Genomic DNA, 19,901 nt, shown 5'->3' on the forward strand with positions numbered 1-19,901 from the left:
GTTCACTACATGCAAATACTCAAATTACCTCTATCACCAAACCTCACTTTGAAAGTTGGTCCCTTTCTTTCAGAATTACTGTCGCTTTATGTTCCATTTTGCATTGCTCTATAGGGGCCTGATACCCAAGCTTCAGTTTCTACTGAAATTAAATTTCTTTGCATCAATTTTAGTTTTAGTTTTTAATATAAACTTTTAAATGTGTGAAATCTGATGTATAGTGGCTATTTACTGCACCAGATAGCGTAGACTATTGGGAGCGTTTGCTCTCAGAAGTTCTCAGTTACAAATACATTGATAGATGCCTTCACTTGCTTTGTGATGAGTTTTTCCTCTTCTTCAACTGTGGATTTGTACCCTTTCACAGGAACTCACCACTGAGACATGCAACACTAGTAGCAGCTGTGTGTTAGGACCACAGATGAATTCCAACATACTTGAACACAGCGTACGTAGTAGGATGGTTCAGGAACGTATTTATTTTCAGAATCTTGTACAAAAATGTGGACAACCAACTAACTCCAGAAATTCTGCGCTTTGATATTGTCTGTCAGAAACGTTTGCAAGTTCAGCGTAATCTGCATTTTTCACAAGTGTCCAGTTTGCAGCAAAGTGTATTTGGAAACAAATTTTTCTACTAGCTCTCCCTCTAGCATCTTCATAGCTCTCCAGTGAATGTTCCCGCAGTTTACTGGTTTGCCTTGGGGATGGTTTAGCTCCTCTTTGATGTAATCTAGCCAGAGATCTTTTAAAGAAAAAAAAAAAAAATCTAGTTACATTCTAGAGGCTCTCCACATTAAAATGTTACATATGTGAATATAGTGAAGTCCAACTGTTTGATTCCTTTTACAGAGGAAGCTTTGCCTAGGAGTTATAGCCCAGACATGGAGTCCAGAGAACTGGGTTTTCTTCCCAGCTGTGACAGAGACATGCTTAACCTATATGCACACCATCTGTAAAATGGAGATACTATCCTCAAAGGGATGTTGTGTAAAGGAATACAATTACACACGCTTGATTTGTACTTTTTACAAAAACTAGTGAGTTACAGATGGCTGCTTCACCCTAGGCCAGCCAATGTCAACAAACCCCACAAGCCCTGACTCACACAAGTAATCCCGCTGACTTCAGTGGGACTACCCACGTGAGTATTTGTTGGAATCAGGCCCCTAGACTAAAAGTTCTATGAGACAAGATCACTCTGGAGTGCCATCCTTATTAAAGGCACAGCATCAGCGAGCTGCACTATGCGGTTTAGCAGACATATGGGCAGGAAGATCACCCCACTTTTCTTAGCTTGATGGAAACACAGACACTGAACAAAAAAGCCTCCATACCAGAATCTGTAGAACCAAACTCTCTCAGGGCACGTTCATAGTATTCTCTCAGATTAAGCATCTTGCAGGATTCCTAAGAAAGGAAGAGTTTAAAGATCACTGATTGTATACAGGAACAAACCAAGCTGCTGCATGATTAGATACTTTAATTACACTGTTACACACACAGCTCAGAAGTTCAAAGACTAGTTACCGCATGATACTCAGTTTTATATTAAATGGTGTGGATCCACTTTGGAAGACAAATATGGAGATGACTGCAACCTAATTACTTTGTACTCAGCCAACTACCCCTTCCTATTCAACTCCAAAGCTCTAACACATGTCCTACAAAATACAATACTAAGTTGATATGTAATACTTACTTGCTCCTTCTCTATTTCAATCATTTTCCTGAAGAACTCGAGTGAAAATGGGCGACTTTCATGCAGGCTAAAATGAAAGCATTAAGAACTTTAGAATTTAGATCTCCTCCAAACATATGTTAGAAAGACCAGATTTCAGATTTTTATTTTTCACCTGGTAAAGACTTTCTTTGCTTTCTTATAACCGCCATCTCTGTAGGCCCAATCAAGGTACTTCTCTTTCATGGTTACTGAGTCAGCTGGGGCTATGACAAATAAGGATCTCTGCAAGTTAAACACACAGGATCTTTGCTACAGTTACAAAGTAACTACAGAGAACTATACCAAATAATTCCTTTCAATTCCTTGTCTCCATTTTCAAATACATTGGCGTCAAATAGCTGTCTCCTGAGAAAGAGGCTGAATTTCAAGTATTGGAAAAAAGAGTATCCTAAACTGTAGCTGAAAAATGGCAGATGCCGCAAACCCAATATTTTTCAACTACAAACCTCTAAACTTAAATTAGAGCTAAAATGTCTTCCTTTCCAATATTCAAGTCAGTTTAAAAAGTTAATGCTTTACATTTCCATAACACTTCTCATCTGGAATGCTCTACAGACAAATTAATTCTCAAACGTCCCATAAGAAGCAAGTATTTTACATTACAAGTAGAGAAACTGAGGCAGAGAGGTGAAGTATTTTGTCCAAGGCTACTCAGGGGATCTCTGTTGGGATTAGAACCAAAATGTTTTTCTCTAATTTTCTGGTACAGTATTCATGCTTTCATAAAGCAGGTTAGGTGTGCAAAGAGTATTTTACAAACTGACAGTTGAAAATAGGACACAAATCGGAAGCCACACAGATATTATCGGGGTAAATTTTTTAAAATGACTTGGGAACCTAAGCCTCCTTTTCAGAAGTGACTTATGCTTCATAGTCTAACTGATTTTCAATGACACTTTAGATTACGTCTACACAGCCTGCGACAGCAAGCCTCCCAGCCCGGGCTGGCAGACGGGCGTGCGTTACTATGATAAAAACAGATGTGTAGATGTTGTGGCTCAGCAGGCTGGAGCTCTGAAGCCCACCCCTCTCCCTAAACTTCAGAGCCACAACTTCAAAGCGCTTTCTCCACAGCTATTTTTAGAGCACTAGCCCCACTGCCTTAAGCCTGTCAATCCAAGCTGGAAAGCTCACTGTCACGGGCTGCAGAAACATACCCTTAGAGCCTATGGCACTTAGTCCTCTTTAAACATTTTCCCCAAATGTTTCACCAGCACTGCATTCAGACTGGTGATCAAAGCCTGAGACAAGGGCTGCCTGTAGAAAACGCTTGTTAAGCATGCCCCACGTACTGTCCCAGTACCTCATGGCCATTATTGACTTTCTAGTCCATTTCACACAGTAAGAGGAATTATATTTCCCTCGGCCAAATACCTGGTAGAGGGCTTGTGTGTCTTCCTTGCTGTTTGCTCCTTCACTCCATTCCACCCATAGAGTCCATAACGGTAAACAGCCCTATAAAAGAAAAGGAAGCAGTGAAAGCTCAGGGCCAAGGCTCAGCCTGATTTGCATAAAAATGTAACAGTCACCAGAGAGTTTAAAAACAATTTTATACAAACATTTCCAGCCAACATCCACCATGTCCTAACCTAGATGCTGTACATCTGGATGCAAAATCACCCATCAAAAAGGACTGTCATGAACAAAGGACTAGTCCCCAGGCACAAACAGCAGCTAGATTACATATGCCTCCATAATCTTCCTCCTTTCCAGGTGGAAAATGTTGCCTGGCTTAACAGCTGCTAGACATCATGCTTGGAGTGGGTCCTTTTGTATCGCCAGACAGAGAAGTCCAAAGGCAGCAGAAGGGGGAAATATATACCCTTCCTGTGTCCTCTACCTCCTGGAGTTCAGTTCCGGGGTGGGGGAAATGCCCAGCCAGCTGATCAAAGCACTACACTCCATCCCCCTCCCACCCCCAGCACTTCGGGGGCAGCTGCCCGGCCATGCAAAGCAGGTATGCTGGGATGCAAGAACACATGGGTGCCTCTCCAAGGCGGACAGAGGGAATGCCAGTTGGCCACTAAAAGGACATGGAACCTAGCACCAGGATTCATTGTTCAAATCCTTGAATTTCAAGTTTAAAATTTTTTAAAAGTCATGATTTTGTTTGCATTTCACTGACAGACCTGAACGTAATGTGTATTTTGAATGGTGAGCCCATATATATTTATTTTAAAGACTGGTTTGGGGCTTTACAATTTTAAGTAAATATAAAGCCACGGGTCAGAGGGTTCTTGTCATAGAGTATTGTGCAATAGATTAAAATAGTCACAGACCTTAGATTTCACCTGTCTCACAGCTTCCTCAAAACACTGGGCCACATCGCTGCTGTTCAGTTTGATTAGCACCTGCAGTCTCGTGTGCCACATTTCCACCGATTGGCTGAACCGTTTGGTTGCAGTTGCAGCTACCTCTGTTGCCTTCTCAGAAAGGCCAACCTCCAGTAACAGGTGAAACTGAAACAGCAGTTGAAGTTAATCAACAAGGCAGGTCCACATAGTTTATCAAGAAATTAGGCCCTGATCTGGCATTCCTGCACATCCAAAGCTCCTATTTACTTGAATGGCAATTTTGGGAGTGCAAGCAATTCAGAATCAGGGCCCCAATCTAGTTTCCTGCATATATCCTTACCCACTGTTTGTATAAAGTCTCTGGCAGCAAGGTGGACTCATGGGCTCCGCTGAATACACTCAAAGTCCTTTCTAGCCTCTGAAAGAGAAAGAAAATAAGCTTTGCTGCTGTACATGCCAGAGTCTACCAAAATCCAGCTTACATTTTCAAGGTCGGGGCTTTCTAAGGAGCCCAAATCCCACTGAAATTCAATGGAAGATGGATGCCTAACCCTTTAGCCTCCTTTGTAAATTCCAGCTTACAAGTGACATCAAGTTCCTCAGCCTTAAGGTTCCATCCTTCTTTTAGAGACAGATGCATACAGGTACCTTGCAGACTGATTGTACAAGAAACATAGCAAAGCTCCCTTGCAGTTTTAAGGGCAAGGTCAAACCATAAATAGCTAATTTAAAGAGTCAAATGCAAGGGAAATAGTTAAGGCAACAGCTTTCTTAATTCAGCCAGTCCAATTTAAGCACAGAAGAGCTGTGAGGAAGATTCAGCAGTACAGGCACTAAAATCTGTTCATCCATATAATGAAAAAACTGTCTATTTACCCATCAAAATAATGCTCACTCTAAGCAAGTACGATTTTGCAGTGCTGGTACAGCATATTAAGAAGTTTGTGCTCCTACAGCGCCTTTCATTCAAAGGAGCTCACAGCACTTGACCAACTTTAAGCTTCCTTTGCCCTCTGGGAAGCCAACACGTATTATACCCAGAAAGAAGAGAATGAGGGGGATTTGATAGCTGCTTTCAACTACCTGAAAGGGGGTTCCAAAGAGGATGGATCTAGACTGTTCTCAGTGGTACCAGATGACAGAACAAGGAGTAATGGTCTCAAGTTGCAGTGGGGGAGGTTTAGGTTGGATATTAGGAAAAGCTTTTTCACTGGGAGGGTGGTGAAGCACTGGAATGAGTTACCTAGGGAGGTGGTGGAATCTCCTTCCTTAGAGGTTTTTAAGGTCAGGCTTGACAAAGTCCTGGCTGGGATGCTTTAGTTGGGGATTGGTCCTGCTCTGAGCAGAGGGTTGGACTAGATGACCTCCTGAGGTCCCTTCCAACCCTGATATTCTATGATTCTATGATTGGTTAACTGAGCCACAGAAAGATCAAGCCATAGGCCACGGTCACAGAGCAGTCCTGGAAATACAGGAGAGCCAAGGATTCCAGTGCCCAGTTCTGGCCACTACATTTTTCTGAATATTAAAGATCACCATCTCTTTTGAGAATGCTGTAATGAGACTGGACAGGAACCAGATACGGCACCATGGTCCAGAGGCTGAGGCAATGACACCTGGGTTCTATTTCCAGTTCTTTCACTGACCCACTGTGTGATCTAGGGCAAGTCTTTCTCTGCCTCGGTTTCTCCATCTGTAGAATGGGGTGGATACTTAAACCACTTTAGAAGGGAAAGTTAAGATCCCTGGATGAAAACTGTTATAAATATAATGAAATTTAAAAAATTCTTTGCTGTAGACTCAACATTATTTTTATATAGCTTTTGTTTATAAAAAGTATCAGTAAAGAAACTTAAGCAAAAGCTGCTAACTCGCATTGCATACAAGTTCAGGTTTTATGATTAAGGTTTTTTTCCTCCCCACTTCAGGAACTCAAAGAAAGCCCCAAACTTCTGGTCATTTACTTGAATGAAAAATGTTTAATCAGTTTCAGGCTTTCCCACCCCATACAGAACAAGACTGATTCACATCTGGGTACATGCATGCCAATTTTCAGCTAGGTGACCAAATGGGAAGACTGATTTATATAGCCCTGAAGGAGGATGCCTAACAGGGAGAACAACTGATCCTTAATGACAGCTATCGGTCCAAATAACTAGCCAATTGTTCTCACATGAGCTGCATTATTTGTTTCAAATTGCTGGAAATCTACCCTAGTTTACAAGGGTATCACGAAGACAGACTATGGAAGTCAGTGACAGCAGGAGCTTTTGGTACTATGAATGTATGATGAACACGTACCTTCCGTCTCAATTCCTCACTATTGGTTTTCCTGTTAAGTCTCTCCAGGCAAAAAGTGACATAGCATTTCCACATGGCCTCTGCAAAGTGAACAAACACTGAACAAACCCATAGCAGAAAGCACAGACACCTGTCTTGTGGAGGGGGAAGGGTGAGATGTCAAGCACTACTCAAATTATAAATACTATAGATAATGCACCCATAATTATGCCAAATGAATATTTAAAATAACTTGTCTGCAATATGAACTACAGACGTTAATGCTTAGCAAATACCCTTCAATCCAATTGTAAGTTTACTCTGAAGAGCATTCAGGCCTCAAGTCAGTAAAGCATTTAATCACAGGGTTAAGTCCATCCCCATTCACAACAGCACTTTAGCACATGCTTAACTTTAAGTGCATCCTTCAGTTCTATTGAAATCCATGGAACTGAAGCACGTACTTAAGTGTTTTGCTGAACTGGGGCCAAAATGAGGATGAAACGTGGTTCCTGGCACGAAGGCCAAGTGAGGGACAAATGCACGGGTTGGAGATTATCCTCCAGGACCTAGCAGCACAGTAGCAGTAGGCCAGGCTCCTAGTACCCAGGGAATTATAGACCAGTCAGCCTAAATTCGATACCTGGAAAGACACTAGAACAAATTATTAAACAATCAATTTGTAAGCACCTACAGGAAAATAAGGTTATAAGTAATAGCCAATGTGGATTTGTCAAGAACAAAAATCATGTCAAACCAACCCAGTTTCCTTCTTTGACAGAGTCACTGACCTAGTGAATGGAGGGGGAAGCAGCAGACATAATATATCTTGATTTTAGTAAGGTTTTTGACAATCCCACGTGACATTCTCATAAGCAAACTAGGGAAATGTGGTCTAGATGAAATTACTAGAAGGTGGGTGCACAATTGATTGAAAGACTGTACTCAAAGAGTAGTTATCAATGGTTCACTGTCAAACTGGGAGGGCATATCTACTGGGGTCAGTCCTGGCTCGGATACTAGTCAACATTTTCATGAATGACTTGGATAATGGAAAGAAGAGTATGCTTATAAAATCTGTGGATGACACCAAACCAGGATGGGTTGCTAGCACTTTGGAGGATGGGATTAGAATTCAAAATGATCTTGACAAATTGGAGAATTGGTCTTGTTGGTGTCACTAGGCATAGCTACCAGGTAACTCAGGGGAGTGGAAGGCCACAAGAGCCGATGAAACTCTTTTGCTCTGGGTCTAAGTGAGCCACAGTGACTCCATTTTGTGAACTGTCACCTACTTTTATGCTAACTGCTTATATGCTGAAGCAGGCTGAAGCAGAATATGTGATGGTCAGCTTTTTTCTAGCAGACAGCTGCTGTTTTGCTCGCACTAACAGAAACGTAGTGATAAGACGGGGAAGACTGCTGCACAGGCCTTGCAAGGCCAAAAATAAGCAGGCGAATGGAAATGTTTCTAACATGCACAATGTGTACCTGCTGTAACTGCTTGAGGAGGGAGGAGAAGGAGGGGTAGGGGGAAAAGTAACAAAACAAAAGCTTACACAGAAACTGCTTGGAATATAAAAGGAAAAACTTGCTTGTATGTGCTGCGCTTGATTTAAAACATGTTGGTCTCCTAGTGCCTATTCAAAGCTCTTAAATAAATTTGGTTTGCTTCTCCACACCTGGTGTAATTATTGGCGTGAAGCACACCGGGCAACAAACCCTGTTGCCCTCTCGGGGCCCATCTGGGCCGGCAACAGTCTGAAATCAACAAGATGAAATTCAATAAAGACAAGTGCATGTACTACACTTAGGAAGTAAAAATCAAATACACAGCTACAAAGTGGGGAATAACTGGCTAGGTGGTAGTAATGCTGAGTGCATATGTAAGACATGGGAGGTGATTGTCCCAATCTCTTCAACACTGGTGAGGCCTCAGCTGGAGTACTGTGTCCAGTTCTGGGCATCACACTTTAGGAAAGATGTGGACAGAGTCCAGAGGAGAACTACAAAAATGATAAAAAGATTTAGAAACCTGACCTACGAGGAACAGTTAAAAAAACTAGGCACATTTAGTCTTGAGAAAAGATGACGGAGGAGGGATTTATAAGTCTTCAAATATGTGAAGGGCTGTTATAAAGAGGACTGTGATCAATTGTTCTCCATGTCCACTGAAGGTAGGACAAGAAGTAATGGGCTTAATCTGCAGCAAAGAAGATTTAGGTTAGATATTACGAAAACCTTTCTAACTCTAAGGGTAGTTAAGCTCTGGAACAGGCTTCCAAGGGAGGTTGTGGAATCCCCATCATTGGAGGATTTTAAGAACAGATTAGACACGCTTGTCAAGGATGGTCTAGGTAGACTTGGTCCTGCCTCAGCGCAGTGGGCTGAACTAGAGGACCTCTGGAGGTCCCTTCCATTCGTACATTTCTATGATTCTACTACAGCCCATGTCTTCCCACAGGCCGCCACCCAGAGATACCACTATCCAGAGATAGTGGCTGGTAAATCTATAGTCATTTCCTAAATAAGCTATATAAAAAGAAACCGTTTAAACATGTCTGGGCCACAATTGCATTTACAAATGCAATCATGTTTAGTGTAGGTGGGAGCCAACTACAAAGATCCATTCCATTGACATTCTATGTATGCTGCTTAGTTACAATATATTTGAATTCTATGGGTTTCCATCAGACAGATGCTTAAAACTGATTATTCTCTATCAATGGTTTCCAAACAGTGGTCTGCAGAGATCGGGCTGGTTGCAAGCTTCAGACTCCCCATTCACTAAGTCACATTCCAAAAAAAGCTAAAAATAAATGCTTTTCCAGTATGCTATTCCATGTAAGCAATTGCTGCCTTTGCTACAAGTGTGCAGGGACATGGCCCATAGAATTGGATATGGAGGAGGTGGTTTCCCCAAGATCTGAGGCCCTGCTATAAGATAGTTTAGGAAGCCTTGTTGAACATTTCTCACAAGCGCTAGTATACAAAAATATTGAGAAAACCAATTTTAAAATCAAAGCAGAATTTCTAACCTGTGGGGAGCGCTGCCACTGCTTCCTCAAAGACTGCACAGCACCGCTCCTCTTTCTGGGCCACCTCGGATGCTTTCATCTGTTTAGATGAACATTCTGGGGATGGCAAGGACCCCATCTCCAGCTCCAGCTCCCGACGGGCCATGTAGTCCCATGTAAGAGGATCACCAGCATGCTCAGCCTGCAAGCTAACACACACAGTCCACGATGTCATCATGTGCAAACTGCCATCTTGCTTTAAGCTCATTCCAGGAGTGCAATTATGAAGTTGCCAATTGCCATTTACTGCAAGGGGACAATTCTAAGGAATTAAATTTCATTGATAAAATGTTTCACCCTTCCATAAGAGGCAGCTAACCAAAATTTTGGCCTATTTCTTTGCAACAGTGCTTGAACTTGACTGTCAGCTTTAGAAGCAGCTCTTTTGGAAAAAGAAATGCATTGGAAAACTTAAGATACACAATTACAAACAACTAAGTGAACTAGGAAGTTATACATTTCCTGAAAATTGTTATCCCGAGTGTAAAAAGTCATTCTCCGAGGACAAGCGCTTTTTATCCACATTTTATCAGCATGATCTCAAGTGAAGCTAATTTTGCATTACACACACACACACACACACACACACACACACACACACACACCATCCTCCTCCAGAAAGTTGGCTTGCCTGGGGCACCAAAGTTCGTTTGTTTGACACTAAAATTGGTCTTTTTCTTAAAAAGGAAGTTTTGTTAGATCTTGACATCCAACTTCCCCAGTAAAGCGTCTCTGACACCAAACTGTCAACTGGCCAGAAATTAGGACCTCGCTGGTGATGTATTTATTTATTTATTTTTAAATCAACTTACTTTTCAAGAATTTCTTTTTGCAAGTCTTGTGTAAAATCAAATAGCTTTGCAATTGAAAGCAAGGACAGGCAGAACTCAGCACCTAAGATCAAGAGAGCAAAAAAACTCAATGACAAGTAAGATACTACATTCATCTGGTACACTGCATTTCTGTCATCTTTGCTGGTTTTCAAAGGTTTTACACATGTTTCCAAGAAACTAGATACAATATTGTAAAATCTATCCAGCTACTAAAAAGTAATCATTCTAATGCATATATTAGGGCAGACCAGATGTTATTTATCTGTTTATTTTTCACTGTCTGTTTCACATTAGTCATTTGGACAAGCAAGGCCATGACCCTGCAACCCATACTGTCACCAGGAGTCTTTTGGAGGGGAACGGCACTTCTTGCTTGAGTGAGGACTGCAGATTGAGTCACATCCTTTTTGATCCTGAAAATATTTCTATGCTTGGTTTTAATCGAGGTCATAGTGGAAAAAGCAGATTTACAATAGAGCATGCGGGGAAGAGAGAAGGGGTTAATGAGACGTGCTTTATAATTTGTATTAAAATCACTATTGTATCCAGAAGAGATTTTTTGATTTTTACAAATATCTATGGGCCTGATCTTGTGTTTATGCAGATCTAGGGATTGTGAACTCAAACATAAGGGGTGTGGAAGGGCAACAGCTGCTATTTCAGGCAAAAGGCAGGTGAGCCAGAGAAGGTGCCAGCCTGAAAAATGGCTATGAGTTACCATTTAGTGCTACCCACTTAGTACCTCCATACTGCTCAGGTTTTGTGCAGGAAAGGGTGAATTTTACCAATTGAGGACACATCTTCATGCATACAATGAAGCCAGGACTAGCCACAATAGGTACCAGAGACTCACTCCAACGTGGTCGTTTTTCCATTAAAGAGGGGAAGGGAAGCATTCAATTACCTTTGATTTTCTGAACAGCATTTCTGTAGATTATTCGAGCCATTTCCCCATTAAGAACCTCTTCAGAATAATTGAACTCGCCCTAAAATGTGAGATAACTAACTTTAGAGAATTTTGTTTCTTTTTGAACTTCCATTCTCAGCAAAGAAGATTTAGAACTGGTGATGGAAATTTTTCTCCACCACAACACATCCCTGTCTAGTTTATAGAGACAGATTAGAATTAAATCAATCCCTACTACAAAAGAGAGGAAACCAGTTTAACTAGTCTTCATCAGAAACCGGTAGTTACTTTTAAACAGGTGGGTACAGAAAGCAAACAAAAATAAAAGGCCTTTACCAACAACTGTTGTGTTCCCTTAAGGAAAGTCAAATAAAGGTATAAACCATGTGATCTGACCACAAACCTGTAGCCAAAGGTCTGATATCCACAGGAACATAAGTTATAATTGAACAAACAGACTGGTTCCTCCAAATGGCTATAGATCTCAAACAGTACACTTAAAAGGTGCACTTCTAGCAGTTCAGGCAATTACAGCAGAACCTCGTTTATCCGATCTAATTGGGACTTGGGCAGATCAGATAATCAAAAATTGAGATAACCTGGAGAACGGGAAAGTGCAAGGTTGCAGCGCCATCTAGCGGCAACAGGAGTGATCACCCGCTTCTGGATCTGTGTGCGCTGGTTGTTCAGTTAATGGAGAGAGCCAAATAATGGAGGGTCAGAGAAACGGGGTTCTACTGTACTATATACTTCTAAAACCATCTATCTTAAAGAGCATTTGCCTGTCTACAAAACAATCCATTTTAAATAACAGAAATTGCAAGTGTCCTACCAAGTCCATCTTGGCTTGTTCAAACTCTTTCTTTTCTTTTCTCTGCTTTTCAGCATGCATCAGTTCCATTCTGAAATACTGCAGGCAATAGGGGGGATAAAATGGGAAGGGAGGAGGGGGGTAAATATTTATGGCGCACGTAAACAAACACGTGTACATTTACTACAGCAAGCCTTGTGAAGATTTGCAAGTAAGAACTTCCCACCAATGTCTGGGAGTCCCATTATGAATGACTACGTTTTGAGAAATAGCAATGAAACAGCTATTTTAAAAATATAGGATTAATGCATCACAATATGTAGTTTGCTGACTTATTTTAAGCAACTGTAATATAGCTTTATTTGTGATAACACTGCATTAGCAAGTGGACAGTAAAACGTTTTGCAAAAACAATTACATCTTAGTAATATTTCAGTTCACTGCAGCATCTGCTATTCCATCTTTGCTGAGATGTGAGGGGGACACCGCCCATTATATATATAGATTATGACATGTGCACTTTATCAAGGGATCACTGTATAGCCCTAGATCCAATTAACAAGCGTATGTACACTGAAATCAGATGACAGACGACCAGCCTTTTTCCATTTTAGAAACAGCATCTCCTATAATAGGAATCTCATGACCCACAATCAGCATTGACTTTCGTAGGAGTTAATCTTTGCCAAAGGCTCCAGGAACACACCACTTAAGCCCCTCTTTGGGATTTGTTTTGTACTCAGTGTTTATGGTTGCTCCTGCCAGGGAAAGCTCACTTACTACATAAATAACAAGAGTGCTAGATACAATGCAATGCCAGCTATTATGCTACTAACGAAGAGGAAGTTGACATACTCCGCACTCAGGCAAGACTCCCATTGACTTGAATGGGAGTTTCGCCAGAGGAGGGAATGCAGGCCTCCTGTGATTAAGCAACCTTGCAGTAATGTAATTACAAAGCTGCTCTTACTCTCTCTCTTCTCTGGAATTCACATTTACCAAGTAGGAACCTTCATTGACTTCTAAACTGGCTCCCTACAGAAGTCATTCCTCAAGTCTCATTTTCTCAACCAGTAAGCTTCGCCCGTAGCTAATGGTGTGAAAACCAGAACTAAGGGCCCGATTCTGTTCTCATTTAGACTGTTGTAAGTTAGAGGCAACTCAACGGAAGTCAATGGAGTTACAGAAGTGTAAAACTCCTGGAGAACTAGGCTTTAAGTGAGTGCATGTGAGGGGACAGGGCAAAATAGGCTAAAGCAAATTTGATCGCAATGTAGGCTATTTATACTAAATTGGTTAAGATAAAACAACTCCCCCAGCACATAGTTTGGATGCCAAGCTCTACCCCAGGGCAATTTTTTCCTGTAGAACTCCCAATGCCTAGAAACAGGCGTTTAAGTGTAACTCAGAATTTCTCCTAACTGTAGGTGTGAGGATTTTACTCTGATTTGTTTAAAGCCAATCTTGCAAAACTGTCATGAAATATTACCCAGTTAAGTCCAAAACCAATCATCTACCCACGCTTCCCAGGACAACGGGAAACTAATCTTTGCAAGACGGATCCAAGCAAACATAACCATACACAGAAGCAGAACCATAAACTCACTTCTTGATACAGTTTTGGAGACTCTGGATGGAAGCGCAATGCACGAAGGAACAAGTGCCTGGCACTTTCGGATGAGAGGCGTTCCTCCATTTCCCACTTGGCAGCCATAATCCACAATGCTACAATGGAACACACAAATGGATCTGTTTCAGTCTCTGCTACCAGACTAATGGGAGAAGAGAGGCAATTCTGGAAGGTACCACCAAGGAAATACAATACATGACTTTAAACCCAAGGGGGGACGGGGGGAGGGGGAGCTTAGTCCGTTCAAAGTGTTCTACTTCAGGGATCCTTGTGTAGTTCCCTGCTCTCCTTAGGGGAAGGGCCTTTGAGACCTGAGGACCCCTACAGACACCATTTTTCCTGATCTGCTAGCATGAGCCTTCCTTGAGAGCCCTCTCATTGCAGTGACATTCCCTTTAGAGGAGCAGCAAGGTGCAAAATGCAAGAGAGGGATTGTTAAGGAGTTGAACTGGGATCTCAAAGAGCAGTAGGTTGGATTGACACTAGCATATTGTATTGTTCTTCTAAATGAACCAAACTGGCTGATTTGAACACAAGACACTAAAAAGCATTTTACTGTACCTGGCTTGTTCGGATGAATGGCTAGCATGGCAGAAAACACCTTGCTAAGCTGAATTTTTTTATTCTGTAAAGACAAGAGAACTCCTTGAGTTTTACCTGTTGTGAACATTTTAGCAGTGAACTGAAACCATGTGCAACAAAGATGCATTAGGGAGCATTGACAGCCACACTACATTGTGATGAAAAAGGCATTTCCATTCCAACCCCACTATTTTTAGTAACTTCCCTGCCCAGAAAAAGATTGCCTTTTGGGAATGGTATTCCTCATATTTGTTCAGCATTAAAGACATTACTTCTATAAAATTACAGAAAAGTAACATTTTGAATACTCACCCATTTCTTGCAAAAAGCCACATGTGACAACCACAGCTGCACGTCATCCTATTGGAAAGGCAAGGAGATAGGATTAACTAGGAAGAAACAACACTGCAATAATACATCTTTAGAACTGCTTGTGCGTTTGAAAAGTACAGACCGTACATTTGTTATGACTGAAGTAGAGCAGTCACTGCAGCTTGTGGTTCTCCCTTCCTTCACACCTTCCACCCATGCATGCAAATCCCCACATCCCTGCAAGGATGCCTCAAGGATGCCATCCCTCAATCCCAAAATACAGTCTCATCTTTCCCCATCAACTGCCTGCACCATACAGAACTCATCAGCACAGTTCCTTCATCACCCTGAAGAGGTATTACTGCCGGATGACTCAAGGAAACACCCTTCACCTGAAACTACTCCAAGTTTCCAGCCCTTGCCAGACAAATTCACATGGCAATATAAAGAACTACAGCAGCTAGAGAGGAGAAAGACCTAGTAGATCATAGAGTCTATCTGTTCACAGGACAGAATATTGTCTCTCCAAGAGGCTGGGTATCAGATACTGGAGCATTACCCCTAAACTATCATCATCTGAACAAACATCCATTTAACTTTTCTTTTATATTCTCCTGCATTATCACAGTTACTTGTTAGCAGTTATGCTTGTATTTATTCTCTTACATCACATTGCATCAAGAGGTTGTTTAATACTGCCAGGACCTACAGAAGGAAATGTGCTTACTTTCCATTTTTCTGTGGCACGCCTGAAGAGGCCATGTATTCTCTGCACAATAGAATACTCAATCTCATCCTTCTTAAATGAATATCCAATGCGCTGAGGGGTGGGAAAAAATAATAGTTAATTTTCCAGCCCTGTCAAGATTTGATTTATGATACTTTGCATTGTAAGGAATTCATCAACTTACTGATCTTCTTTTCTTGATCAGTTCCAACAGATTAATTTCATACTAGGGGAAGTGGAGAAAACAATTACAAAGTAATTGCAAGAAAAAACTTAATCTCCAAGTCAAACCCTTTATAGCTGTTAAACAGCTAATCAGGTGGACAATAAGAATTATATCCATGAGAGTAGCTATCAAGTTCGAGCCAAACATTTGTCAGTTATGCAGCTACAGAAGTTGCCAGCACTCCAGTTGGACTATTTATTTCAGGTGTGACATTTCAAACACTCTCAAGCACCCTAAAGTAGTTCAAAAGTTCAATTAATTAAGTTAAATGCTACCACAAAATAGGTCACACTTTATTATTAATAATAAATTCCATTTCTCTAGCACCTTTAGGACAGCGTCTTAGCTAAGCCTCAACATTTCTGAATGGAGAAGGAAGCTGACGCACAGCAAAATTAGGTGCCTTGTCCAGGGTCACATAGCAAGTCTGTGCCAGAGTCAGGAACAGAAACCAGAACACCTGATTCCCAGTCCTGTACTTTAACCACTAGCACATGCTTCCTCATGTAATGTTAGTGTTATTAAAGGACCTGACTAAGCCAATAACCCTTAATAAAACATACCTGAATGTAATTGATAAAGTCTTCCTTATGGAGAGCTCTCCTCTGTATTTTGTATTCTAGAGCTGAGGCTTTCTTAATGACTGCCCTGGAGAAATGTAAAAATTCCATTTTTAGGCATTCTTTAATTATTCTTAATCCCCGAAAAACTGACATTGCTGTAGTGTACAGCAGCACAGGCATTTTCTAAAGGGCAGGTTTTAAGTTCAGTTTTGTTCTTGTCATTCCTTTTCCATGTGGCAAGAATCAAATGATGACCAAACAATGAAGTGTCAAATTGTTACACATGTTTGTGATGCAGGCACAGTCTCCATTCTGTTCATTCTTGAATTCTATCTCCGCCCATTGTGACATCCTACAGTTACAGGCACTGAGTCTCTTTGGACCTTGGGTTCTTGGACCGTCTCCCATACTACTCCAGCCAAGCACATTTCTGCTAAGTTGTTACAACAGCCTCAAATAAAACACAAGACAGATTTCCAGTCCACACCCAGCTTCTTCTGACACAGAGAAAATTAAAATTAAGCCAAAAACCTCCCTTTTCAAACTTTAATCACAATTCTGGCAAATGACTGCCTACATCCCTTGGATTTTTTTCGTTTAGTTGCTAAACTGGTATTTACTACTCCTGCCTGACAAAAACCTGCACTCCGCTCACCACCTCCAACAACATGCGCATGGAGCTCTATTTCAGCCTCCATTGGCCTCTCCCATAACCGGACCCAGGTGGGTCCTCTCCCACCCTCCAATAACCTGAACTGAATTCTACCCAAGCCTCTGCCTGCTCCTCCTCACAGACCCTGATAATACTGGCTTAGGCTCAACCCCTTCTTCCCCAACAACATGAGCTGCAGTCCAGCTTCTGCCTCCCACAACCAGTGTCCTACACTCCTGTCTCCCTAATAAACTGGGCTCTGAGCTCCAATGCAGCCCCATTCCCTCTCGCCTCATATTGTGGGTCCCGATTCTGGCTCAGCTCTTCATCCCAATAATCTCCATCCCTTCCCCTAATAACCTGGTCTCTGACCCCAATAACCTTGGTTCTAGCTCAGTCTCTACATCCCCCCAACAATATGGCTGTTGTCTCAGACCCCCAATAGCCTCAGCTCCCACCCCATAACCCAGCTTCAAGCTCAACCTTCCCTCCCCCGCAATACCTGGGCTCTGTCCCTCTAAAACTAATCCCTTGGGCTCCAGCCCAGTCTCTGCCCTGACCCCCAAAGGCCCCATCCACTGGGCTCTAGTCCAGCCTGGGGAAAATTTTATAGGCTGTGTGTGCAGGGGCTCAACTTGCCGATGGAGATAATCTCTTCTGGCCTTGGATTCTATTAATCTCCCTGTTCATCCCTTGCCTTCATGGGACATGGAGAAAATAGGATTGCTTGTTATTTCTCTCAACATACTCAGAGCACTTGCAGGTCCACATTCAGACAATGACTGTAATCAAATCTCATGCTTCTGGTCTTCAAACCATGCCTGGAGGAGTCAGGAAGGATTTTTGTTTTCCCCAATGCACAATTGGTCTTATGTGATTGGGAGTGGGGGTGGAGAACAGTCAACCTTCCTCTGAAGCTCAGAGGATGGCCACAGCAGAGATGGGACAATGGATCAATGCTGTGAGGTGCTACAGAGAAACCTCTATTTTAGCTGCCCGGCTGCTGTGTCTTGCTCACATGCTCAGGATCCAACTGATGTCCAGGTTTGAGGCTAGGAAGGAATCTCTCCCCAGGTCAGATTGGCAGGGACCCTGGGGGGAGAGGGGACTTCCTCTGCAGCATGGGGCCGGCTGGGAACCTGGGCATCCCTTACCTAATCAATTCCCTTTCCCTGCCATTGCAGGGGGTCTTGACCAGTTTTGTATCCCGGGGACTAGCCCAACTAGACTGATTGGGTTCAATACAGGGGTCCTGCTGGATAGTTCATGGCCTGCGATACACACGCTACTCACGGATCTCTCTCTCTCTCGGCCTTACACTCTATGAAACCAACCCTCTGCCCACCCCAGCTCCGGCCCTCCCCGGCCCCGATCCCCCCAGCCAAGCCCAGCCCCTCTCACTTAATCTCTTTGCGCGTGAAGAGCCCGACCCGCTCCAGCTGCTCTAGCTCCGGGAGCCGGCCCTCGATGCGCTGCTCGATCCTCTCCGCCATGGCGGGCGCTGCAGCGCGGGGCGAGCGGCTCTGCCGGGAGAGGGGCCGGAGCAACCAGGGCCCATGTGCGACTCTGCAGCCCCCGCGCGGCTTCCGGCCTGGGCCTCAGCCCCGGGAGCCGCCACCTTCCCCTTCCCCCTGCGCCGGCCACGTGGCTCTGCCGCCCCTCTGCGGCTCCAGCAGCAACTGCGGCCAGCGCCGGCTCCCGAGGCATCCGCCGCTGCTGCAGCCAAGGCGCCCCGCAGCCCCCAGGAGCCGGGCTCCGCCCCAGCCCCTGCGCAGGTCCCGCCGAGCAAGGAGGGTTTGACTGGATGTGTTTCCAGGGGACCTTTCTAAAGCTCGTTTCCTACAGGCCCTGATCCGGCGAGTGGATCCGAGCGGAGCTGGAATCCCAGGGACCCGGAGCAGCTGCTGGCTGTATATCGCCAGCTCTTGTTGGGAGTTGTTTGTAGGTGGTGGGTTTTGTTAAGCCCCCAGCTCAGGGGCCCTGTGGCTGTAGGAGACGCTTAGCTTTCGCTTAAACAAAAAGTACATGTCTAGCAGTTTCAAGTGGAAATCTGAAAAATGTGACCCCTCAAGGCTCAATAAACCACCAGAAGACAAATATAAAGAACCCCTAATTTTAAAAATCCTGAGTTTTTTTTAAAGTAATCTTTACGATTTTTTCAAGGCCTGACTCATGCTTTTTGAACACTAGTGGTTGGTAATACTGCCCTCCTGAACTGAGCTCCTTGCAGGGCCTAACTCTCCCAAATTGCACTTAGACTGGAACAATTGGAATTAGGTTAGTTCAAGAGTTGGTCCCAAATTTCATCCTTTTGTTTGTTTCTTCGTTCATTGGTCAACACTCTGACAAAAAAAGGCTTGACATTTTTAATTTTGAAATTTTTTGAACAGTTCTAGCTGATTTATCAAAGCCAAAATGTGGGGCACAATCAAGGTGTGACAAAGACCTAGAATGAGAGAGAGAAATAAATTATTCATGCAGGGAACTTAAAATGCTGTGTGATTTCTTCCAATGGGTCTATAACCTCAGTTCCATGGTCAGTTGTTTCTGATATAAAGAATTGGCAACAGTAGGGGACATGAAATTTGTGTAGACTGTAGGGAACCATGGTTATAAAATGAGTGATGCCCTGGAAATCAGGAATCTTTGAGACGATTAGGGTTGATTTTAAAAAATTACGAATGGGATTTTAAATATTTAGTACTCATATAGGGCAAGATTGTCACAGCCTTTACTCAGTTGTTTGTGGGAGTAAAACACATCCTTTAATCATAATATCATAATGTCACTACATAAATCCATGGTACGCCCACTCCTTCAATGCTGTATGCAGTTCTGGTTACCCCATCTCAAAAAAAGATATATTAGAACTGGAAAAGGTACATAGAAGGACAAAAACAATTATTAGGGGTATGGAACAGATTCCATATGAGGAGAGATTAAACGGATGGGGACTGTTCAGTTTGGAAAAGACAACTAAGGGGGGATATGACAGAGATCTGTAAAATCATGAATGGTTTGGAGAAAGTGAATAAGGAAGTGTTATTTACTTGTTCACATAACACAAGAACCAATAGACAGCAGGTTTAAAACAAAAGGATGTATTTCTTTCCACAATGCACAGTCAACCCCTGGAACTTGTTGCCAGGGGATGTTGTGAAGGCCAAAAGTATAACTGGCTTCCAAAAAGAATGAGATAAATTCATGGAGAATATGTCCATCAATGGGCTATTAGCCAAGATGGTCAGGGAAGTGACCCTATG

The 19,901-nt window shown here is 42.8% G+C and overlaps 1 protein-coding gene across 1 annotated transcript; it reads right to left on the reverse strand.

Moving 5' to 3' along the window:
* Positions 1-456: 456 nt before the first annotated feature.
* UTP6 (UTP6 small subunit processome component) lies at positions 457-18,195 on the reverse strand. The gene is made up of 19 exons (XM_065415729.1): positions 18,040-18,195; positions 15,987-16,071; positions 15,382-15,423; positions 15,198-15,290; positions 14,471-14,518; positions 14,138-14,201; positions 13,553-13,671; positions 11,968-12,045; positions 11,133-11,214; positions 10,208-10,289; positions 9,357-9,544; positions 6,340-6,419; positions 4,379-4,456; positions 4,024-4,203; positions 3,119-3,199; positions 1,857-1,966; positions 1,703-1,769; positions 1,338-1,410; positions 457-745 (listed from the first exon to the last, which is right to left on the reverse strand). The coding sequence occupies exons 1-19, from the start codon at positions 18,129-18,131 to the stop codon at positions 588-590; spliced, it is 1,800 nt and encodes a 599-aa protein (XP_065271801.1). The 5' UTR covers positions 18,132-18,195; the 3' UTR covers positions 457-587.
* Between the last annotated feature and the right edge of the window lie 1,706 nt (positions 18,196-19,901).

The sequence above is a fragment of the Emys orbicularis genome, chromosome 13 (genome assembly GCF_028017835.1).
Source record: "Emys orbicularis isolate rEmyOrb1 chromosome 13, rEmyOrb1.hap1, whole genome shotgun sequence".
Lineage (NCBI taxonomy): Eukaryota > Metazoa > Chordata > Testudines > Emydidae > Emys > Emys orbicularis.